Here is a 26657-nt window from a genome sequence, read left to right on the forward strand (position 1 = left end):
TCTAGCTGAATAAAAGACAGAAGGAGAGTTGACAGGCATGTCTGATTGCTCACCTGCTTCTTAGAAATTACAGTCTCTGCAAGAACCAAATGCTGCAGGTTTAGTGACCCAGTATTTGAGATGATTGGTGTCTGATAATGTTCTAGGAAACCCTGTGTTCAGTGGAGTCCTGTCCCAAAGGGAATGCTCAGTTTCACACTGGTACAACTCTCCCCAAAGCTCCACGAAGCTTACTTCAACGAACTTTAGGATCAGGGCTCACCGGAGGGCTGCCTTTGTGGTTTAGATTATTCTTCCTTTCCCAGGAAGGTCAGTTATCAACTCTGAACATCTGCTGACTGTGCATCTTTCCTGGTCAAATGTATTGTGTTAATGAAGTTCATCAACCATAAAACCTAGTGATGGATTGTTTCTCCCCACACCTTGCTGTGGTGGAAAGAAAGAAAGATAAAGACAACCTAGGACTTGAGAAAATCTGACCCAGAGTTAGAGTTAGGCTTCAGAGCTGTCCAAATGAGCCTGGTTCCATAAAGAAGAACCACACCACAGACCTATTCTCATAAACAACTTTTATTTTTGTCCTCAGTATGTGCCCTTGAAGACTCCCAAATGCCTGGAGTTTCTGACTCTCCTTGGACCAGAGGCATAAGCATTGTACGGAACACTCAACCTTGGCTCCCCACTCTCCTGAGGGGCTAAGTCTGAAGGCCTCAGAGAGAGGGAGCTGACACTCATGCCTCATTCCAAGATGGGTAACACAGTGAACAAAGAATTAGTAAAACATAGACTCAGTCTGTAGAGGGCTTCAAATATACATATTCTATATATATAAACCTGTTATATAGGATTTCAACTTATTGGTTTCCTTGTGATTTGTAATTAAAGTACAAATGATATCGATGTTGTACACTGCTGATTTCCCCTTCTCAGCCCCCCTCCCTCCCCAACATAAATAACATCACAAAGGTCAGGTGATCCTAAGAGCTTTTGTTGTAAATATTTTGTTTTTAAAATCATTTCCCCTTCCTCCCCCGCAAACTACCTGTGAGAGTTTGGATCGGAGCAGCATGGAACAGACAAGGCTGGGGGCAGCATGGAGATCTAGTGGGGAGAGCGCGGAACATTGCTTCTCACTGACTGGCACCAGATGGGCTTCTGCATTTCCACTGACAACAGAGGCTACGACGGGAAGCAGAGAATGTGCGATGCGGTTTCGCCCTCCTCCGAATCGGAGGAGGTTGGCTGGACCACTGAGAAAAGCCCTAAAGGCATCGAGGTTTTGGAGACAGAGCACAGCTCCAGAAATGTCTTGGCTCAGTATTTACACAATATCTTTAGGCTGCATTTTCCTTTTAAGAAATTTATGTTTCAGGTTGGCTGGGGGAAAGAAGGAACTTAAAAACCAAAACAAACCAATTCCCACATATGTAAAAGTCCTGTTATATGTCTTACTCAGTTACTGTCATACACATCATTAGAAGTAGATACTGACAATGATTGGTTTCTTATTCCTTTTCTGAAGAGCATGAGAAAAGAGAGACAGGAGAGAAGGGAGGAGTGAGCTAAGGAGAGCGCCGGCCCTTCTTCAGGATTAAGTGACACTGGATGGTCTGGATTCGGTTCTTGGCCGGGACAAACTCGGGCTGCAGCTTCAGTGTAGATTCGTACCACACCAGTGCCTTTTCAAACTCTTCCTGTGAGGGGCAGAGGGACAAAAGTGAGAGGGGTACTACCACCAGACTAAATATATATGGTGACTTCTTTTTCTGTGAAAAGCACATCTGTGGTAGTGACAGTCCTGCAGTATTTTCTCAGTGGATCTAAATCTCTGAGGAAAACTCTAAGGTCTGGAGGAAACAACTACCTCCAACCCCAAGGTACGAAATAACAAAGAAAATTACGGCAGAGCCCAAGAACCAGAGGGAAAGGGGATATCAAGTTTATAGAGGTTTGGCCCAACAATAGGAGTAACTGTGGTGGCAACAGTAAGAACCAACATTACTGAGTACCTGCTGCGTGCCAGGCACAGTGCTAGGTGCTTTATGGAATCCCTTCCTTTAATCCTCACAGAAACCTCTAGAACTATGTCTGACAAAAGCTTATTGTGCATCTGTCTGAATTTTCTACTGTTAACTGGAAAGATGGAAGTCATGTCAGGTATCTCAATTAGACTTGGAAATTCTGAAACAGTTTCTTCTTCTCCCTAACACTTGAAAATACGAACACCGTTTGGAAATGATCACTGCCATAGTGAAGGCGTTAATCTTTTACTTAGACTAATACTCTCAAAGAAGAGCGCAAATCTACTGCTTAAATGGCTCCTTCTGGCCAAACGAGAGGCAGAATTCCTCATTCACAGCAGCAAATTTTGCATTTACTGGGGATGAAAATAGATTCTTCAATTTTAAGAAGCAGAGAGGGAAATCTGCACATTCAGCAAGACCTACCTGGCCAAAATTATATTTCCTGCCTTTGAAGTCATGGGTAACACATAAAACTTAGAGCCTGAAGCTGCTCATTCCATTAACCTTTACTGAGAGTACCGTGGGAAGAGCCCCATGTGGGACCCCAAGCTTTGGATGAAAGTGCATGGCACAATTCTTGTTAAATTCGGCTATGACAGATTCTGGGGGACCCCTGGGACTTTAAGTTCTGAAATTGGTCCTCGTTCTGAACAAGATGGCTTTGCCATTTTATCTGTAAATGGTATCCCATGAAACTAGTGGCATTCCATCATTCATCAAAGCTTTGGTGAGCACCTACTATATGCCAAACCCTGTGAAGTGCTAGGAACAGGGAGATGAAGAGGAGTCTCTTTCTAAGGAGCTCCTGGTCTAGGGGGAGAGACTAATACTTGAAACAAAAATTATAAAACAAGGTGAAAGTACAAGAGAAATCTGCACAGGGCATCATGAGTGCAAGCGTAGGGACCTAGCCCAACCTTGCAGTAAGAAAGCACGAGAGTGTGTCCGTCCACGTGGAGGGTTAGGTAAGGTTTTCTGGAACAGGTGACGTCTCTAGAAAACTGCAGGTAAATCTGACTCTATTACTGTTAAAAACTTAAGGTGCGGAACTACATAGTTGCAAATACGTGGATGAATTTCCTGTATTACTTTAAAAACTCACTAAACCCCTTACCTATAAAATATACCTTTGGTGGAGAGCTAACAATTTTAGACGCAAAACTTACAGGAAACTGGAGGACACTGACACAGTCAAAGAGGGTTTGAAATCAAAGAAGATGTGCCCGAGAGAAGGTGGCAGAGCTGGTGTGCTCCGCTCACAGGCCAACCTCACCATCGCCACGTAGACGTTGCCCAGTGTGAAGTGGTTCACAGCAAAGTGTGGCGCGATCTCCACTGCCATGGTGGCCACAATGACGGCGTCGTTCCAGAGCTTGGCGTTGTGCAGGATGTTGGCTAGGCTAATGAGGGGCACGTCCTGTGGGAGGAAGGAGAAGGCGAGAAGGGAAGAGCTTTCATTCTCGGCTCTGGTGATCGTAAGTAATGTGGTCAGCGTTTCCTGGTGAATGGCAGGGTCGTGCAACTCAGCGCGGGAGGCTGCTGCTTGCTACGGGTCTGTGATAGGGAAGGAGCATGCACCAGCCTATCCATGCAGTACTTCTTTCACTGAGTGAGACTTGCCTCAAAAAACAAACAAACATGTCAGCTGCGTAAAAACCTGCTGAGTGCGGTTGTTGGCTTCCATCCTGGTGCAAGCTCCTAGTTGCGCTGCAGCTTGGTAAGGGAAGTCGGTGGCCCGATGCTCTGCACAGCCCACGCTCTGGGGCATGCCGTCACAGAGCCAGCGGGTTTTCTGCAAGGACCGCCGCACTGCCTGAGGCAGGGGCTGGCAAGCTGTGGCCCACAGGCCAGTCCAGCCTGTTGCCTGCTTTTGTAACTTTTTATTGGACCACACCATTCCCATTCCCTTAGGTATTTCTGTGGCTGTTTTCACGCTATCATGGAAGAACTGAGTGGCTGCAACAGAGCCTGTCTGGCCTCAGACCCTAAATTTGTACCACCTGGCCCTTTACAGAAAAAGTTCCCTGACCCCCTGATCTAGGGTCTTCGCCCTTCCCTATCGCCTAGCAGTACAGAGCACAGAATGATGGGTTGATCAAGTAGCAGTATTATTATCACAAATATTTATTAATATCACAAATATTTATTCCCTTTAAATGTGTTACCTGAGCAACTGCTATCTATATTGCATTGTTCGGCATCACTGGGTTCTTCTATAGGAGATACAGAAGAAACAGAAGAAATGACCCATCTTTGTCCTTGCTGGACACCCACAGAGTGCATGTCATTAATAGGGTCACAGAGGTTTAAGAATTTGCCTAAGATCACAAACCCAGTGAGAGGCAGAGCTGCATTTAGAACTCGGCAATGCCTGCGCCTGATATAATGTTTTGCGGTGATCTTGAAGCCCCTCCCTGACGTCCCATCTTGCTGAGGTAGGGAAGGCACAACAGTGGGTGTAATTCACAGGCTTGTGGTGGCACAAGTGGGGTCATAGTTTTTCCGCCCCATCTTAGCCTTTTGCCATTTTCTTATAGGCTGAGCATGAGGAAGGTTGTTGAAACCTTAGAATAAACCACTGTGGGCAAAGGAAAGGACTGAGGGATGGAAATTCACACCTCTGAGTTCCACTCACCTTCATTTGGTGTGGAGCATAGTGCAGGGCTTGGCGTAGGCAGTCGATCGCCTTCTTCCCTTGGCCTTTCACTCTCCAGTAGAGGGCTGCCATGCTGGAAAGGACCCAGGACGTCTGGTTCTACAAAGGAATGGTCAGCTAAGGCTGATGCTTCTTAAGTAACACACTAATTTACCACCAAGATTAAGAACAGTAACACAAGTAACACAAGTTAATGACCAATTAACTGAGTACTTACCTGGTCCCGGCGGTCTGCTATACACTCATGTTCATCCTCTTATTAATCCTAATAGCAACCCTATAAGCTTGATTCTACTATTACAGTCTTTTTATAGATAAGAAAACTATGATCCAGAGAGGTTAAATATCTTGTCCAAATCCACTCAATTACTAAGTAGCAGAACTATATTTCATGCCCATGTTCTTTTATATTTAAATTTACTTAGCTTTTTGAACAGGTAATTCATTCACGTTTCAAAAACCAGAAATTATATAAAGTTATACAATGAAAAACCTCCCTGCCATCCTTGTCACTATTATATACAAGTAAACACTATTTTTAGTTTCTTATGTGACCTTCTAGGATTTCTTTATGCTTTATCTAAGCAAATACGAATACAGACTTATCTCTCCTGCTTTATAAGCCTATTACTTATATAAGAGATAACATTCATCTGCACCTTGCTTTTTTCACTAAACAGTACACCTTAGAGATCTTTCTACATCAGTGTGTAGAAAGCCTCTTCATTCCTTTGTTATCAGCTGCATAGTATTTCATTGTTTGGAAGTACCATTATTTATTTAACTAGGTCCTTATTAATGAATATTCCTCTCTCCTCCAATTCTTCACTATTAAAAACAATGCTGCAAACATGACTTTGTATAGGTTTAATTTTGTGTCTGTGCAGCGCATCTGTAGGATACACTTTCAGTGTGGACATGCTATATCAAGGGGATACACGTTAGTTTGATAGAAATCATCACACTGCCTTCCATAGGACTATAGCAATTTAATATCCCACCAGAAATATACATATGTCCCTGTTTCTTTATTGCCTCACCAAGGAGTCTGTTATTAAACTCTGGGATCTTTGATAGGTGAAAATGCGGTTTAAATCTACATTTCCCTTCTTATGAATGGAGCTGACCATCCTTTCATGTTTGACAGCCTTTTGATATCTTTTCTGTGAACGACCTGTTCTTATACTGTTAATTTTTCTGTGAGGTCTTTAGCTTATCTATATGAGAAAGCTCTTTAGGTATAAGGGAGAGTAGTCCCTTGCCTGTATATGAATTACAGATACATTCCCCCAGGCTTCTCAAGTCTGCCTTTGGACATATGTTGCTTTGTGTGATATAAAGGTTTTAATTTCTGCATAGTTCAGTTCATTAATCTATTTCTGATGGCTTCTGGATTTTCAGTTAGGAAGGTCTTGTTTACTCCAAGGTTATTAAGAATTTTTACCATGTTTTTTTTCCCCAGAACATTTGTAGTTTCATTTTTCACATTTTAACCTTTGATCCACTTAAAATTTAACTTGCTGTAAAGTAAAAGATATGGCTCCAATTTAATTTTTCTCCAGATGGCTACTAAGTTGTCTCGATAATAGTTAATGAGTTAATTCCTCTCTCCCCCACTGTGATGCTACCTTTATCATACACAAAACTTTAGTACTTAATTTAGGTCGAATATTGGGTTAATTTAGGTTTAATTTTGCATTTTCCTGTCTATTTCATTCTGATGGGTGGTCTCTAACTCCCAGCCATTACAGATGAGGCAATCAGAAAACTTACCCTGCTTCCTATCTTCTTTCTGTCTTCCAATCTATTTTTTGGGTAATTTTATCATTTTTCATTGTCAGGGCACATAGCATTTATATTCTGTTCTATCACCCAGTTTCCTGCCTTTGTTTTTGTATTGGTTCTACAGTTAAATATAGTCCTTGATCACTGACATTACTTTTGTGCGGCTTCCCTAGTCACCTCCTGGTTGGCTGAAGTTTATCTTCTAGTACTTTTCTTAAGAAGGGCTGATGGGAAAATTATTCTCTGAGATTGTTGTTATGGGCTGAACTGTATCTCCCCAAATTCATATGTTGAAGTCTCAAATCTCTAGTTCCTCAGAATGTAACTATTTAGAAATAAAGTATTTAAAGAGCTGATTAAGTTAAAATGAGGCCATTATTGTGGGGCCCTAATTTAATATAACTGGATTTATATGAAGGATTTACAGAAGAGGAAGAGATACATCAGGGTCGTGTGTGCAGAGGGATGACGGTGAGAGGTGCCAACAGGGTGGCCAACTGCAAACCTAGGAGCGAGGCCTCAGAGGAAAACAACCCTGCCGGCACCTAGATCCCCGACTTGTAGCCTCCAGAACCGTGAGAAAATAAATTTCTGTTGTTTAAGCCACGCTGTCTATAGTATTTTGTTATGGCACCCCTAGCAAACAAATACAATCATGTAAGTTCAAAACTTTCTGTCTCTAGCCTTTATGCCTGAAGCACAGCTGGCTGGATATAAAACCATGGCTCATTCTTTCTTTCCTTGAACAATTTGCTGGTATTGCTCCATTGCCTCTTGGTTTGAATGGGGGCTGCACAGAAATCTGAAGCTAGCCTGATGTGTTCCTCCTTCTTTATGACTTGATTCTTCTGACTGGCTTCCCACAAGGATCCTTTTTTTAAGAAAATAAAATTACCTTTCTTTAATGCCAATATCTGACACATACTGAAGAACATATTTATATATATACACATACAACAAATATGTAATTATATAAAATATACATGTATGCTGTAAAGCATAAAATAATGAATATTCCAGAAACCGCTACCCTACTAAAGAATGAACCTGCTTCTCCTGTATGTTCTTGACACTATGCCAGCCTCTTGTCTTTTCTCCAGAGGCACACGCTATCCCAAGTGTTGTGTTTATTATTCCATTGCTTTTTTTTTTTTTTTTTTTTGCGGTACGCGGGCCTCTCACCGTTGTGGCCTCTCCCACTGCGGAGCACAGGCTCCGGACACGCAGGCTCAGTGGCCATGGCTCACGGGCCCAGCCGCTCCGCAGCATGTGGGATCCTCCCGGACCGGGGCACGAACCCGCATCCCCTGCATCGGCAGGCGGACTCTCAACCACTGTGCCACCAGGGAAGCCCTCCGTTGCTCTTTTTAAACACCGTTCTATCACTTACACACACATATTAGCTCCAACAATACAATACTTAGTTTACTTCTTCCTGTGCATTATAAACATGGTGTAAGCAGTCTTCTGGGACTTGGTGTTTTTATTCGGCCCTCTAAGATTCATCCATGTTGCTATATGTCGTTTCAGTTCATTAAATTTCCTTGCTGCACAATTAAATGTCCATTAAGTGAATATACTATAACATATTTATACATTTTCTGTAAATGGGAGGGTTTGAGTTATTTCTTGTTTTTAAGTTAGCTTCCCGTTGCCAATAGATGTACAAAGAGGTTCTCTAGTCTAGATACCTAGGAGTGGAACTGCTGGGTCAGAGGATGCGCAAATGTCCAACATAACAAGAGAAAGCCAAATTGCTTCCTAAAGGTGTTATGACAAGTTTCAGTGCTATCAGAAATGTTTAAAAGTGCCTCTTGCTCTATATCCTTTCTAATTCTTGTTATTATCAGTGGGGATAAAACAGCATCTTACTGTAGCCTTTATTTGCATTTCCTGATTATTAGTGAGACTGAGAATTGTTTCTTGTGTTTATTGGTCATACATATCTTTTTTCTGTGAAATGTCTGTTAATATCTTTTATACATTTTTCTATTTTATTATTTATCTTTCTCATCACTTTACTTACATGCTCTGCATATTAATCCTTGTAGGTTAAATGTGTTAAATGAATTTTCTCTCACTCTGGTTACTTTCATTTAAAAAATGTCTTTAATTAAGAACTTTTAACCTTTAATATAGTTGAACTTAATAACGTTCTCTTCTCTAGCTTATGCTTGTATATCTTCTTTACAAAATCTTTTTGTACTTCAAGGCCAGAGAGATCATCTCCCACAGTTTATTTTAATTTTTAAAGTTTTGTTTTTGATACTTGAGTCCTTAATTCAGGACTTCCTTAATGGAGTTCATTTTTTGTGTATGATGTGAGGTGAGGATTGAAATTAACTAATTGCCCCAGCAAGCTTTCTGAATAGTCCCCCGTCTCCCCATTGATCTTCTACAGCTCTGTGTACACTAGAGACTTTCTGGGCTTCCTATTTAGTCCCCCTCATTACTTTTGCTTATTCCTTGAGCAAATGGCATAATGTCTTATAATTTTTCATAAAAGTAAGGCAGTTCTCACAACCTATTCTTCTTTTCAAGAGTGTTATGTCTGTTCTTTACCCTTCCATATTAATGTAAAGATCTGCTTTTTAAGTGCCATAAAAAAAACCCTGTTGTTATTTTGATTACAATAGGATTGACTCTATAAATCTAATTGGGGAAAACTGACATGTTTATGGTGTGTGTCTTCTTATCCATGAACATTACATATCTTTGTTTATTTAGGTCTTTTAAAATGTCTTTCAATAAAGTTTTATCACTTTCTGCACCTAAGTCTCACAACTTTTTTGTTAGATTTAGTACTGGGAACTTTATATTTTTGTAACAAAGTAAATACATGTTAAAAATTATGTTTTCTAATATTTATTGCTGCTGTATAGAAATGTAACTTATTTTTATTTATTGACTTTACAGGCAGCCACCTCGATAGAAACATTGTTATTTCTAAATATTTGTCTGTAGATTCTTTTAGGTTTGCTATGTAGATAATCACATCATTTCTGAATAACGTTTTTTTCTTCCTAATACTTATGCCATTACTTTCTTTTTCTTGATTTACTATACTTGTTAGGACTTTTAGTACAATGCTGAAAAGAAGTGGTAGTGGTGGGCATTCTTTTTCCTGATTTCAAAGAATTATTTTAAATATTTCCCCCATTAACAATTATCTTTGATGAAGGTGTTTTGTTGATTCTTCTCATCAGATTAAGGAAATACTTTTCTATTCTTAATTTGCATTAGGTTTATATCATGAATGTACTGAATTTTATCAGATGCAATCTACTAAAATTATTTCATAATTTTTCTCCTTTAATTTGGCTGATGAAATTTAAGATTTTCCTAAAGTTAGACTGTTTACATTTGTATTTCTGGGATAAACCCAACTGGTCAAGGTGCATCTTTTTTTTTTTTTTTTTTGCGGTACGCGGGCCTCTCACTGTTGTGGCCTCTCCCGTTGCGGAGCACAGGCTCCGGACGCACAGGCTCCGGACGCGCAGGCTCAGCGGCCATGGCTCACGGGCCCAGCTGCTCTGCGGCATGTGGGATCTTCCCGGACCGGGGCACGAACCTGCGTCCCCTGCATCGGCAAGCGGACTCTCAACCACTGCGCCACCAGGGAAGCCCAAGGTGCATCTTTTATATATATATATATATATGTATATATATATATATATATACACACACATATATAAATAAGATATAAAAAATTCAAAATTACAGCTGTAGATTTCAACATACCTCTCAATAATTGATAGAAGTAGACAAAAAAAAATCGGTAAATATAAAGAACATATAGAGAGTATTATCAACCAACTTGACTTAAATGACATTTCTAGAACAGTCTAACAACAGCAGAAGATGCATTCTTTTCTGGTGCTTATGGAACATTTATCAAGACAGATCATATTCTGGGGCATAAAACAAGTCTGAATAAGTTTAAAATAATTCAAATCATACAAAGTATACTGATTTACCACAGTGTAATTAAATTAGAAATCAATTAAAGCAAGACATCTGGAAAATACCCAATAGTTTGAAACCACATAACACACTTCTAAATAATTTATGGGTCAAAGAGGAGATTAGAAGGAAAATTATAAATCATTTTAAACTGAATGAAAATGAAAATATGACAAATAAAACATGTGATATGCAGCTGACACAGAATTTAGAGGGAACTTTTAGCACTAAACCCCTACATTAGAAAAGCAAGGGATCAAATTAGTAACCTAAACTTCCATACTGAGAAACTAAAAACAAAACAAACAAAAAACTTGTCAAATGAAATCCTAAGCAAGCAGAATACAGGAGGTAACAAAGATAAGAGCAGATACCAATGAAAGAGAAAACAGAAAAACAGTAGAGAAAAATCCATGGATCCAAAAACTCATTCTTTGGGAAGCTCAATAAAAACTGATAAACTTTTATTAGTCAATGTGATGGGGGGGGGAGAAAAGATACAAAGTCCCAAGATAAGAATTGAGAAGGTACATTACTACAAATCCTACAGATATTAATGGAATGATAAGGAACTATTATGAACAACTTTATGCCAATAAATTCAATGACTTAGATAAACTAGACAAAGACACAACTAACAAAGCTCACTCAAGAAGAAAGGGCTTCCCTGGTGGTGCAGTGGTTGAGAGTTCGCCTGCCGATGCAGGGGACACGGGTTTGTGCCCCGGTCCGGGAAGATCCCACATGCCACAGAGCAGCTGGGCCCGTGAGCCATGGCCGCTGAGCCTACGCGTCCGGAGCCTGTGCTCCGCAACGGGAGAGGCCACAACAGTGAGAGGCCCGTGTACCGCCAAAAAAAAAAAAAAAAAAAGAAGAAAGACAATTTGAATACTCTCATTAAAGAAATTGAGTTTATAGTTAAAAATCTCTCACAAAGAAAACTCCCTGTTCAGATGGCCTCTAAGGTGAATTTTCTATCAAACATTTAAGGAAGATATAATACCAATCCTCTACAATCTTTTCCAGAAAAATAAGGGTAGGGAACACTTCCCAACATATTACACAGTCATTATTATCCTGATACCAAAACTAGACAAAATATTACAAGAAAATCACAGACTAATATACTTATGAATATAAATTCAGACAGACTGAATGGCTTATCAGCGGTAGAGAAAGGTGTGTGTGTTGGTTTGTCAATTTCTCATTAAATCAATCATTTTCTGCTTTATATATTTTGAGGTTATTTTTATTGCATATGTATAAGGTTAGAAGCAGTATATATTGTTTTTCTGGTGAATTAAAGCTTTATCATTATGTGCTCATTCTCTCTGACCCTAATAATTTTTTCTGCTTTGAAGTATATAGTTCCAGATAATTAATATAACTATAGCTACTTCCTTTTGATAGTATGTTCCTTTTTGATTAGTATTTTCCCATTAACATTTCTACTATGCTTTAGGTATGACTTAAAAACATGTAGCTCCTTTAAAAAGTTTCCAATTTGACATTATTGTGACTGTTATATTACAGATTTGTTTAAAGACTGTTTATCATATTTCTTGGTTTCTTTTTATCCTGATTCTTGAATACATTTTTTCCTCTTTTTTTTTTTGTGCCATTTCTTGGATTGATTTCTTTTTTCTTTTTTGGATTGTTTTTTTTTTTGGTCCTCCTGTTCTTCATTATTTTACCCTCAGAGGTTTGGGAGTTGCACATTTTTTTTAAAGGTTACCCTTAAATCTCTACTTAATATTTAACTTAATGAAGTCCAAGTAATATATTAACTCACTCCTCCTGAACATTAAAAGAGCATTTGAATACCTTAACTATGATCATCCCACTCTCAAATGTACATTTCTCCAGTATTTCGGTTTAGCCACTCCTGAGACTGAACCAGAAAAAGAAAACATAAACAGACCAATCACAAGCACTGAAATTAAGACTGTGATTAAAACTCTTCCAACAAACAAAAGCCTAGGACCAGATGTCTTCACAGGCAAATTCTATCAAACACTTAGAGAAGAGCTAACAACTATCCTTCTCAAACTCTTCCAAAATATAGCAGAGGGAGGAACACTCCCAAACTCATTCTACAAGGCCACCATCACCCTGATACCAAAAGCAGACAAAGATATCACAAAGAAAGAAAACTACAGGCCAATAACACTGATGAATACAGATGCAAAAATCCTCAACAAAATACTAGCAAACAGAATCCAGCAGCACATTAAAAGGATCATACACCATGATCAAGTGGGGTTTACCCCAGAAATGCAAGGATTCTTCAATGTACGCAAATCAATCAATGTGATACACCATATTAACAAATTGAAGAATAAAAACCATATGATCATCTCAATAGATGCAGAAAAAGCTTTTGACAAAATTCAACACCCATTTATGAAAAAAACTCTCCAGAAAGTAGGCATAGAGGGAACTTACCTCAACATAATAAAGCCCATATATGACAAACCCACAGCCAACAAGGTTCTCAATGGTGAAAAACGGAAACCATTTCCTCTAAGATCAGGAAAAAACACAAGGTTGTCCACTCTCACCACCATTATTCAACAAAATTTTGGAAGTTTTAGCCACAGCAATGAGAGAAGAAAAAGAAATAAAAGGAATCCAAATTGGAAAAGAAGTAAAAGTGTCACTGTTTGCAGATGACATGATACTATACATAGAGAATCCTAAAGATGCTACCAGAAAAACTACTAGAGATAATCAATGAATTTGGTAAAGTAGTAGGATAGAAAATTAATGCACAGAAATCTCTTGCATTCCTATACTCTAATGATGAAAAATCTGAAAGAGAAATTAAGGAAACACTCCCAGTTACCACTGCAACAAGAAGAATAAAATACCTAGGAATAAACCTACCTAAGGAGACAAAAGACCTGTATGCAGAAAACTGTAAGACACTGATAAAAGAAATTAAAGATGATACAAACAGATGGAGAGATATACCATGTTCTTGGATTGGAAGAATCAATATTGTGAAAATGACTGTACTACCCAAAGCAATCTACAGATTCAGTGCAATCCTATCAAACTTTCAATGGCATTTTTCCCAGAACTAAAACAACAAATTTCACCAATTGTAAGGAAACACAAAAGACCCCGAATAACCAAAGCAATCTTGAGAAAGAAAAACGGAGCTGGAGGAATCAGGCTCCCGGACTTCAGACTATACTACAAAGCTACAGTAGTCAAGACAGTATGGTACTGGCACAAAAACAGAAATATAGATAAATGGAACAGTACAGAAAGCCCAGAGATAATCTCACGCACATATGGTCACCTTATATTAGATAAAGGAGGCAAGAATATACAATGGAGAAAAGACAGCCTCTTCAATAAGTGGTGCAGGGAAAACCGGACAGCTACATGTAAAAAAATGAAATTAGAACACTTCCTAACACCACACACAAAAATAAACTCAAAATGGATTGAAGACCTAAATGTAAGGCCAGACACTAGAGGAAAACATACGCAGAACACTCTGTGACATACATCACAGCAAGATCTTTTTTGACCCACCCCCTAGAGAAATGGAAATAAAAACAAAAATAAACAAATGGGACCTAATGAAGCTTAAAAGCTTTTGCACAGAAAAGGAAACCATAAGACAAAAAGACAACCCTCAGAATGGGAGAAAATATTTGCAAATGAAGTAACAAAGGATTAATCTCCAAAATTTACAAGCAGCTCATGCAGCTCAATATCAAACAGAAAAACAACCCAATCCAAAAGTGGGCAGAAGACCTAAATAGACATTTCTCCAAAGAAGATATACAGATTGACAACAAGCAAATGAAAGGATGCTCAACATCACTAATCATTAGAGAAATGCAAATCAAAACTACAATGAGGTATCATCTCACACCAGTCAGAATGGCCATCATCAAAAAACCTACAAACAATAATGCTGAAGAGGGTGTGGAGAAAAGAGAACCCTCTTGCACTGTTGGTTGGAATGTAAATTGATACAGCCACTATGGAGAACAGTATGGCGGTTCCTTAGGAACTAAAAATAGAACTACCATACTACCCAGCAATCCCACTACTGGGCATATACCCTGAGAAAACCATAATTCAAGAAGAGTCATGTACCACAATGTTCATTGCAGCTCTATTTACAACAGCCAGGACATGGAAGCAACCCAAGTGTCCATCGACAGATGAATGGATAAAGAAGATGTGGCACATATATACAACGGAATATAACTCAGGCATAAAAGGAAACAAAATTGAGTTATTTGTAGTGAGGTGGATGGACCTAGAGTCTGTCATACAGAGTGAAGTAAGTCAGGAATAGAAAAACAAATACCATATGCTAACACATATATATGGAATCTAAAAAAAAAAAAAAAAGGTACTGAAGAAACTAGGGACAGGACAGGAATAAAGCCACAGATGTATAGAATGTACTGGAGGACATGGGGAGGGGGAAGGGTAAGCTGGGACAAAGTGAGAAAGTGGCATGGACATATATACACTACCAGATGTAAAATAGATAGCTAGTGGGAAGCAGCCACATAGCACAGGGAGATCAGCTCGGTGCTTTGTGACCACCTAGAGGGGTGGGATAGGGAGGGTGGGAGGGAGACACAAGAGGGGGGAGATGTGGGAATATATGTATATGTATAGCTGATACACTTTGTTATAAAGCAGGAACTAACACACCATTGTAAAGCAATTATACTCCAATAAAGATGTTAAAAAAATAAAACATTAACAATAAATAAATTTAAAAAACCCACAAATTGTTTTCTACAGACAGTGTTTGTTTGGGTTTGTACACCTGTATAATTTTATTTGCTTAGTGAATCTTCCTTTGTCTCAGACAATCCTTCTCTAGCTGTCATATAGAAAAGTTCCTTTAGGATGGGGCTCCTGGTAAACTTTTTCCAGTTCTTTATCTTTAAGTGCCTTTATTCTTCCCTCCTTGTAGGGTGCAGAATTCTAGCGGGCCCAGTATACTTCCAAAACTGTCATCTGGCTTAGATAGCTGCTATGAAAAACAGGCTGTCATTTGAGTCATCTCTTCTCTATAGGTGATCTGTCCTTTCTGTCCCCATGAGGGCAGAGATCTAGGTCTAAAGTTTTTCACTGATTGATGCCAAGCACCTGAAAAGTATTTGGCACAATACTTTGCTACATATTTGTTGAATGACTGAATAAATGAATGAAAGGCTGCTGTCATATTTCTTAAGCTATTTTCTCTCAGATGCAAATTCAAAATTCTATAATCTGCTTTGTGATACTGTGGCTGGAACTCTGCAAACCACATTTCTCCTTTGCTAGCTGGCTTCTTTTTAGGTTCTGCAAACATATGTGCTAGGGGATTGGAAGGTAAGAGGGAAAGGGACTTTTTCTGCCCGTTTGCATGCTGCTCCTGTCACTGTCATTGTGGCAACAGCACTTTGTGGGCAGCACTCTGGTCTCCAGCTTCTTCCAGCACTCCCAGACCCAGCAGCCAGCCCATGCTCCCTCCTCAGAAGCAGGAAGTCTAGCTCGCTCAGAGCTCTCTCCTGTGGACTCTAGATTTTGAAAATCTCAAATGCTTACCTTCTCATTCCCTACAATTAATATCTCTGGTTTACCTGTTTCCTTTTTTCTTTTTCAGCCCTCCACCACAAGGTACTGTCATGCCTCAGAGATACTGCGGGTTCAGTTACAGACTACCACAATAAAGGGAATATTGCAATAAAGCGAGTCACACCAACTTTTTGGTTTCCCAGTGCATATAAAAGTTATGTTTACACTATACTGTAGTCTGTCAAGTGTGCAATAGCATTATGTCTAAAAAACAATGTACATATCTTAATTAAAAATACTTTCTTGCTAAAAAATGCTAACAATCACCTGAGTCTTCAGTGAGTGGCAGTAGTAACGTCAAAGATCACTGGCTACAGAATCACCGTAACACAAATGATAATAATGAAAAAGTTCGAAATATTGTGAGAATTACCAAAATGTGACACAAAGAGACGAAGTGGGCAAATACTACTGGAAAAATGGCGCCAACAGACGTGCTCAAGACAGGGTTGCTGCAAACCTTCAATTTGCAAAAAATGCAGCATCTGCCAAGCGCAATAAAGCGAAGCACAATAAACTAGGTACGCCTGTACTCGGTTCTCTAAATTCAGTGTGCTCTTCTGAAACACCTAGTGTTGTTTCTGTTTTCCTGACAGTACCCTGACTGAAACAGATGCTTTTAAGATATCTTTGTCTTTGTTATAATGTATCTTGGCGTGGATTTCTTTTTATTTACCCAGCTTGGGATACATGGTACTTCCTGAATCTGTTGATTCCTTTACCTCCTTGTCTCTATAATACTCCAGGTAATTTTTTACACAAAGCTTGCAATTCACTAATTATTTAACTGTGTCTGAATCTATCTAACTCATCCACGGGGTATCTGACTTAATTACTTAAAGAAATATATTTTTAGTTTAAGACATATCAATTAAAAAAATTTACCTACTCATTTTCTATGTCATTTCTTTGCTCACTTTTGTGATTACATCTCTGAGGTATTTTATAATGAAAAATTTCAAATACATATACAAATAAAGGGAACAGTATAATGAACTCCATGTGCTCATCACCTAGATTCAACATTTATCAACAACTCATGGCCAATCCTATTTCATCTAAACCCTCATCCATGCTAATCTGAAGCAAATCCCAGACTCTATATAATTTCACAAGTAAGTTTTTCAGTGTTACCTCTAAAAGATACAACCTCATGTTTAAAAGATAAACTTGAAAAACTTTGGCCTAAAATATTGAAAATTATTCTTTAATACCATCAAGTATTCATCTGGTGTGCCTATTTCCCCCAACTGTCTTATAAAACTTTGCTTTCCTTTTACAGTTTTAATCATAATCTAACTAAAGTTCATACATTGCAAATGGCTAATGTATTCCTTAAGTCTCTTTTGATCTCTAGAGTCCACCACCTAATTTTTAAAATTTATTTCTGTACTAGAAATACAGGGTATTTATCCTGTAGTTTCACACTGACTGGACTCTGCTTACTGCATCCTCATGGAACCATCTGACATGTTCCTCTGTCCCCTGTATTTCCTGTAAGTTGGTAGTTAGGGGCTTGACTGGATTCAGGATTGACTTTTTTGGGGAGGATTGGGGGCAAAACTATTTCATAGGTGGTAGTGAGAACTTCCAAGAGTACACACATACTGTCTCTCTATTTGTGATGGTAGCAGCCAGTGGTAATCACTGCCATAACTTAATTAAGGGCTGCAATGATCATTCCTAGTTTATTAGTTGGAATACTCCTATAAAGAGACTTTTCTCATCAATTATTTATCCTAAAGTACTGTTCATTTAGAAAGGAAGGATACATGTCTATTACCATCTTCGTCTTTCCTAGAAGGGTCTAGAAGGTCATTTTTAAAAATTGTAGTACAGAGATCAACCTTTCAACCCTTTACTCTGTGGTAAACTGCACAAAGGTTTTGGCAAGGATATATGAGATCAAGATCCATTCCATATGGGAACAGAGTCAAGGAAGGATACTCGAATTAAATAAATAAATCAAGCCTAAAGCCTGGAAAGGAGGCAGAGTCAAGACGGCAGACTAGAAGGATGAGGAATTTGTGTCTCCGCACAACTAGGGCACCTACCAGGCACTGGTGGGGGACCATGGACACCTAAAGGGATGGGAGGAACCCCCAGCGACCGGGTAGAAAGTGGGGTGTGGGGGAGGGAGGGGGGAGAAGAACTGGAGGCGGGACAGGACTGGCGCCCCTGAGGGGTGGCTGGGGGAGGGGAAGTGATCCTACACCCGAAGGGGGAAACTGGGGGACAACTGGGAGGACAGAGAACCAGAAGGGAGAGTGGCCAGGTTTCCCCTGCCCACGTGGGCGCCCGGGAGCCTGCTGAGATCCGGGCCTGATCCTCTGCCCACCGAGGCCCCCTCCAGCCATGCGGGTCCTGAGGGAATGGGAGGGAGGGAAGGGGGAGCAAAAGTAAAGGCTGGATCTATGGGTCCGGCCTCCCTGAGGGGCGGCTGGGGTAGGGGAGGACTTCCTACACCCAGCGGGACCCACCCACGGTTAGGGGTCCAGTGGGGATGGGGGAGACCCTGGGGGAGAGGGCAGGGGGCAGGGCACAGAGGAATGGAGAGGAACGCAGCCAGCACTTTCCCTGTCCACTTAAGGACCAGAGAGCCTATTGGGCTCTGGGGCCTAATCCTCTGCCCTTGGAGTCTCCCTCCTGCCACGCACAGCCCAAGCCCCACCCCTACACCCAGGGCCCTACCTCTATAGTGGGAGACCACCTCCAACCGTGCTGGGCGAAAACCCCACCCATACACCCTCACCCAGGGACTTACCTCCAAACTCTGGAACTCCATACTCCAGAGGCACCCCTTTGGACGTGCTGCCCCTCTGCTTCTGGGCAGGTCCTAAGCAGAGGCTCTGCCCCACACTTGAATGTCGACTCCCCCCCCCCCACACACACTTAGGGCCTGCCCCCAAGGCCTTTTCTGCCTGCGAGGGTCCTGAACCAGGTGCGGGTCCTGAACCAGGCCCTGTCCCATGCTCAAACATCACCTGCACCCCCACCCCCCTGCATAGGTCTCGCCCCACCCTAAACCTGGCCCCTGCGTAAGTTCCACCTCCACCTAAACTCTCGCCACCACAGACAAGGCTTTTCTGTTTTCCTCTTGGGGTTCTGTTTTACCTTGTTGTTGAGTGGCAGGACAAATTTAAAATGATGAAAGGGAAAAAGCTACAATCAAGATTACTCTACCCTACAAGGATATCATTCAGATTCGATGGAGAAATCAAAAGCTTTACAGACAAGCAAAAGCTACAAGAATTCAACACCACCAGACCAGCTTTACAACAAATGCAAAAGGAACTTCTCTAAGTGGGAAACACAAGAGGAGAAAAAGACCCATAAAAACAAACTCAATTTAGAAAATGATAATAGGAACATACATATCAATAATCACCTTGAAGGTAAATAGATTAAATGCTCCCACCAAAGGACAAAGACTGGCTGAATGGATACAAAAACAAGACCCATATATATGCTGTCTATAAGAAACCCACTTCAGAACTAGGGACATATACAGACTGAAAGTGAGGGGATGGAAATAAATATTCCGTGCAAATGGAAATCACAAGAAAGCTGGAGTAGCAATTCTCATATTAGATAAAATAGACTTTAAAATAAAGACAGTTACAAAAGAAAAGTAAGGACACTACATAATGATCAAGGGATCAATCCAAGAAGAAAACATAACTATCATAAATATTTATGCACCTAACATAGGAGCACCTCGATACATAAGACAAATGCTAACAGCTATGAAAGGAGAAATCAACAGTAACACAATAATAGTGGGGGACTTTAACAGCCCACTTACACCAATAGATAATCCAGAGAGAAAATAAATAAGGAAACAGAAGCTTTAAATGACACAATAGACCAAATCAACTTAATTGATATTTTTAGGACATTCCACCCAAAGCAGAAGAATACACTTTCTTATCAAGTGCACATGGAACATTCTCCAGAACAGATCACATCTTGGGTCACAAATCAAGCCTTGGAGGACTTCCCTGGTGGCACAGTGGTTAAGAATCTGCCTGCCAATGCAGGGGACATGGGTTCCAGCCCTGGTCCAGGAAGATCCCACATGCTGCAGAGCAACTAAGCCCGTGCACCACAACTACTGAGCCTGTGCTCTTGAGCCTGAGAGTCACAACTACTGAGCCTGCATGCCACAATTACTGAAGCCCACGTGCCTAGAGACCCATGCTCTGCAACAACAGAAGCCACTGCAGTGAGAAGCCCGCACACCGCAACAAAGAGTAGCCCCTGCTCGCTGCAACTAGAGAAAGCCCACGCACAGCAACAAAGACCCAACGCAGCCAAAAATAAATATAAATAAAAGAATAAATGTATATAAAAAAACAAATCAAGCCTTGGAAAATTTAAGAAAACTGAAATCATATCAAGCATCTTCTGACCACAATGCTATGAGATTAGAAATCAGTTACAGGAAAACAGTAAAAAACACAAACACATGGAGGCTAAACAGTGCACTGCTAAATAACCAAGAGATCACTGAAGAAATCAAAGAGGAAATAAAAAAATACCTAGAAACAAATGACAACGAAAATACCAGGATCCAAAACCTGTGGGATGCAGCAAATCAGTTCTAAGAGAGAAATTTATAGCAATACAATCCTACCTCAAGAAACAAGACAAATCTCAAATAAACAATCTAAACTTACACTTAAACTAGAAAAAGAAGAAGAAAGAAAACCCAAAGTTAGTAGAAGGAAAGAAATCATAAAGATCAGAGCAGAAATAAATGAAATAGAAACGAAGAAAGATGTTAAAAATCTTCCAAAAAATAAAAGTCCAGGACCAGATGGCTTCACAGGCGAATTCTATCAAACATTTAGAGAAGAGTTAACATCTATCCTTCTTAAACTCTTCCAAAATTGGAGAGGGAGGAACACACCCAAACTTGTTCTACGAGGCCACCATCACCCTGACACTAAACTGGACAAAGATATCACAAAAAAAGAAAATTATAGACCAATATCACTAATGAACATAGATGCAAAAATCCTCAACAAAATACTAGCAAACAGAATCCAACAATGCATTAAAAGGATCATACACCATGATCAAGTGGGATTTATCCCAGGGATGCTGGGATTCTTCAATATACGTAAAACAATCAATGTGACACACCATATTAACAAACTGAAAAATAAAAAACATATGATCTGTGCTATTGTTAGGAAAACAGATTCATCACCCAGTGAAATCATAGACTCTTGGCTGTTAGAAGGAACCTGGAGAAAAGAGAGTCAGAATAAATGACTTATTTGATGCCTAAAAAAAAAAAAAAAACATATGATCATCTCAATAGGTGAGGAAAAAGCTTTTGACAAAATTCAACACCCATTTATGATAAAAACTCTCCAGAAAGTGGGCACCGAGGGAAACTACCTCAACATAATAAAAGCCATATATGACCAACCCACAGCAAACACCACTCTCAATGGTGAAAAACTGAATGCATTTCCTCTAAGATCAGGAACAAGATAAGGATGTCCACTCTCGTCACTATTACTCAACAGAGTATTGGAAGTCTTAGCCACATCAATCAGAGAAGAAAAAGAAATAAAAGGAACACAAATTGGGAAAGAAGAAGTAAAAGTGTCACTGTTTGTAGATGACATGATACTATACATAGAGAATCCTAAAGATGCCACCAGAAAACTACTGGAACTAATCAACGAATTTGGTAAGGTTGCAGGATACAAAATTAATGCACTGAAATCTCTTGCATTCCTATACACTAACAACGAAAGATCAGAAAGAGAAATTAAGGAAACAATCCCATTTACCATCGCAACAAAAAGAATAAAATACCTAGGAATAAACCTACCTAAAGAGGCAAAAGACTTGTACTCAGAAAACTATAAAACACTGATGAAATAAATCAAAGATAACATAAACAGATGGAGAGATATACCATGCTCCTGGATTAGAAGAATCAATATTGTGTAAATGACTATACTACCCAAAGCAATCTACAGGTTCAATGCAATCCCTATCTAATTACCAATGGCATTTTTCACAGAACTAGAACAAGAAATTTTACAATTTGTATGGAGACAGAAAAGACCCCAAATAGCCAATCTTAGGAAATGAAAACAGAGCTGGAGGAATCATGCTCCCTGATTTTAGACTATACTACAAAGCTACAGTTATCAAGGCAGTATGGTACTGGCACAAAAATAGAAATATAGATCAATGGAACAGGATAAAAAGCCCAGAGATAAACCCACGCATATATGGTCACCTTATCTTTAACAAAGGAGGCAAAAATATACAACAGAGAAAAGATAGTCTCTTCAATAAGTGGTGCTGGGAAAACTGGAGAGCTACATGTAAAAGAATGAAATTAGAACACACCCTACCACCATATACAAAAATGAAGTAAATGGATTAAAGATCTAAATGTAAGGTCAGACACCATAAAACTCTTAGAGGAAAACACAGGCAGAACACTCCATGACATACATTACAGCAAGATCCTTTTTGACCCACCTCCTAGAGTAAGGGAAATAAAAAACAAAAATAAACAAATGGGACTTAATGAAACTTAAAAGCTTTTGCACAGCAAAGGAACCCATAAATAATATGAAAAGACAACCCTCAGAATGGGAGAAAATATTTGCAAACAAAGCAAATGACAAAGGATTAATCTCCAAAATATACAAGCAGCTCATGCAATTCAATACCACAAAAACAAACAACCCAATCCAAAAATGGGCGCAAGACCTAAATAGACATTTCTCCAAAGAAGATATACAGATGGCCAACAAATACATGAAAAGATGCTCAACATCACTAATCATTAGAGAAATGCAAATCAAAACTACAATGAGGCATCATCTCACACCAGTCAGAGTGGTCATCATCAAAAAATCTACAAACAATAATGCTGGAGAGGGTGTGGAGAAAAGAGAACCCTCTTGCACTGTTGGTGGGAATGTCAATTGATAACAGCCACTATGGAGAACAGTATGGAGGTTCCTTAAAAAACTAAAAATAGAACTATCATACGACCCAGCAATCCCACTACTGGGCGTATACCCTGAGAAAACCGTAATTCAAAAAGAGTCATGTACCACAATGTTCACTGCAGCACCGTTTACAATAGCCAGGACATGGAAGCAACCTAAATGTCCATCAACAGATGAATGGATAAAGAAGATGTGGCACATATATACAATGGAATATTACTCAGCCATAGAAAGGAACGAAATTGAGTTATGTGTAGTGAGGTGGATGGACCTAGAATCTGTCATACAGAGTGAAGTAAGTTAGAAAGAGAAAAACAAATACTGTATGCTAACGCATACATATAGATTTTAAAAAGCGGTACTGATGAACCTAGTGGCAGGGCAGGAATAAAGACGCAGACGTAGAGAATGGACTTGAGGGCATGGTGGGGAAGGGGAAGCTGGGATGAAGTGAGAGAGTAGCACTGACATATATACACTACCAAATGTAAAATGGATGGCTAGTGGGAAGCTGCTGCAGAGCACAGGGATATCAGTTTGGTGCTTTGTGATGAGCTAGAGGGATGGGATAGGGAGGGTGGGAGGGAGGCGATATAGGGATATATGTATACGTATAGCTGATTCACTCTGTTGTACAGTAGAAACTAACACAACTTTGTAAAGCATTTATACTCCAATAAAGATGTGAAAAAAAAAACACTACAGAAAAAAGCTGACAGCTTTTAATAGAGCTGTTATGGTCATATTCCATGGGTTTCCTCATGGTTCAACTTGCTGCAATGTAGTAAAAATCAGTTAAGACATAAAATTAAAGCATTATTTCCCAGAAAAAGAAAAAAAATTGAAGTACAGTTGATTTACAATGTTATATTAGTTTCAGATATACAACACAGTGATTAGATGTTTTTACAGATCACACTCTATTTAAAGTTATTGGGGGACTTCCCCGGTGGCGCAGTGGTTAAGAATTCGCCTGCCAGTGCAGGGGACATGGGTTTGAGCCCTAGTCCAGGAAGATCCCACATGCCACAGAGCAACTAAGCCCGTGCGCCACAACTACTGAGGCTGAGCTCCAGAGCCCACGAGCCACAACTACTGAGCTCGTGTGCCACAACTACTGAAGCCTGCGTGCCTAGATCCTGTGCTCCGTAACGAGAGGCCACCACAGTGAGAAGCCTGCGCACCGCAATGAAGAGCAGCTCTCATTTGCCGCAACTAGAGAAAGCCCGCACAGCAACAAAGACCCAACACAGCCATAAATAAATAAATAAACATAAAAAGAAATATAGTTATTCAGTTGGCCAAAATGTTTGTTCAGTTTTTTCCGTAAGATGGCTTTAGCAGCACTTAGTTGCCTTTAACCTCATTCGAAACAATTTTGTTAGATTGTATTGTGACAGCTGTCATATCAGCGTGCATTTTTAAAAAAACATCAAAATTGGTGAATTTTTGTGTAGCCATTTTAATACTGAAAATGGAAGAAAAAAGCAACATTTTTGGCCTATTATGCTTTTTTAATAATAAATTTATTTATTTATTTACTTATTTATTTTTGGCTGCGTTGGGTCTTTGTTGCTGCGTGTGGGCTTTTCTCTAGTTGTGGCAAGCGGGGGCTACTCTTCCTTGCGATGCGTGGGCTTCTCATTGCGGTGGCTTCTCTTGTTGTGGGGCACGGGCCCTAGTGTGCATGGGCTTCAGCAGTTGTGGCAGGCGGGCTCTGTAGTGGTGGCTTGCAGGCTCTAGAGCGCAGGCTCAGTAGTTGTGGCGCACAGGCTTAGTTGCACCATGGCATGTGGGATCTTCCCAGACCAGGGTTCGAACCCGTGTCCCCTGCATTGGCAGGTGGATTCTTAACCACTGCACCACCAGGAAAGTCCCAATTATGCTTTATTATTTCCAGAAAGGTACAAATGCAACTGAAATGCAAAAAAAGATTTGTGCAGTGTACGGAGAAGGTGCTGTGACTGATTGAACGTGTCAAAAGTGGTTTGCGAAGTTTTGTGCTGGAGATTTTTCGCTGGACGATGCTCCACTGTTGTGTAGACCGGTTGAAGTTATAGCAATCAAATTGAGACATTAATTGAGAAAAATCAGAGTTATCATACAGGAGATAGCCGACATACTCAAAATATCCAAATCAAGTGCTGAAAATCATTTGCACCAGCTTGGTTATTTAATCGCTTTGATGTTTGGGTTCCACGTAAGTTAAGCGCAAAAAACCTACTTGACCATGCAATTCTCTACTTAAACGTAACAAAAACATTGTTTTTAAAACAAATTGTGACGGGCGATGAAAAGTGGATACTGTACAATAATGTGGAATGGAAGAGATCGTGGGGCAAATGAAATGTACCACCACCAACCACACCAAAGGCCGGTCTTCATCCAAAGAAGGTGATGTTGTGTATATGGTGGGATTGGAAGGGAGTCCTTTATTATGAGTTCCTTCCGAAAAACCATACGATTAATTCCAACAAGTACTGCTCCCAATTAGACCAACTGAAAGCAGCACCTGATGAAAAGCGACCAAAATTAGTCAACAGAAAATGCATAATCTCCCATCAGGATACCGCAAGACCGTATGTTTCCTTGATGACCAAGCAAAAACTGTTACAGCTTGGCTGGGAAGTTCTGATTCATCCGCTGTATTCACCAGACATTGCACATTCGGACTCCCATTTATTTTGGTCTTTACAAAATTCTCTTAGTGGAAAAAATTTCAATTCCCTGGAAGACTGTAAAAGGCACCTGGAACAGTTCTTTGCTCAGAAAGATAAAAAGTTTTGGGAAGATGGAATTTTGAAGTTGCCTGAAAAATGGCAGAAGGTAGTGGAACAAAAGGGTGAATATGTTGTTCAATAAAGTTCTTGGTGAAAATGAAAAATGTGTCTTTTATTTTTACTTTAAAAACGAAGGAACTTTTTGGCCAACCCAATATTATAAAATATTGGCTATATTCCTTGTGCTGTACATTAAAATGTCGTATCTTATTTATTTTATACCTAGTAGTCTGTACCTCTTAATCCCCTTCCTCGTGCTGCCCCTCTGCCCACCCCTCACCTCCCTCGTAACCACTAGTTGATTCTTTGTATCTATACAACTGCTTCTGTTTTGTTATATTCATTCACTTATTTTTTTAGATTCCACATATAAGTGAAAACATGCAGTATTTGTTTTTCTCTGATTTATGACACTAAGTATAATACCCTCCAAGTCCATCCATGTTGTTGCAAATGGCAAAATTTCATTCTTTTTTATGACCGAGTAATATTCCATTGTGTGTGTGTGTGTGTGTGTGTGTGTGTGTGTGTGTGTGTGTCTTCTTTAACCATTCATCTGTTGATAGACACTTAGGTTGCTTCCATATCTTGAATTAGTGTTTCCATTTTCTTTGGATATATACCCAGGAGTAGAATTGCTAGATCATATGGTAGTTCTATTTCTAATTTTTTGAGGAACCTCTATAATGTTTTCCATGACAGCTGTGCCAATTTACATTCCCACCAACAGTGAACTAGGGTTTCCCCTTTCTCCACATCCTTGCCAACACTTATTTGTTAACTTTTTGTAGATAGCCAGGTGTGAGGTGATAGCTCATTGTGGTTCTGATTTGCATTTCCCTGATGA

The 26657-nt window shown here is 39.7% G+C and overlaps 1 protein-coding gene across 2 annotated transcripts in view; it reads right to left on the minus strand.

The window, feature by feature from the left end:
• Positions 1-554: 554 nt before the first annotated feature.
• The window catches only part of TTC17 (tetratricopeptide repeat domain 17), a 154855-nt gene continuing 128752 nt past the window's right edge, over positions 555-26657 (minus strand). For both annotated transcript variants that reach the window (XM_060159373.1, XM_060159372.1), the window contains 3 exons: positions 4660-4779; positions 3298-3441; positions 555-1694 (listed from right to left, as the gene is read on the minus strand). In XM_060159373.1, coding sequence (XP_060015356.1) covers positions 1563-1694; positions 3298-3441; positions 4660-4779 — 396 coding nt within the window. In that variant the 3' untranslated portion in view covers positions 555-1562. The remainder of the gene's footprint in view (positions 1695-3297; positions 3442-4659; positions 4780-26657) is intronic.

This window comes from Lagenorhynchus albirostris, chromosome 9, assembly GCF_949774975.1.
Source record: "Lagenorhynchus albirostris chromosome 9, mLagAlb1.1, whole genome shotgun sequence".
Taxonomy (NCBI): domain Eukaryota; kingdom Metazoa; phylum Chordata; class Mammalia; order Artiodactyla; family Delphinidae; genus Lagenorhynchus; species Lagenorhynchus albirostris.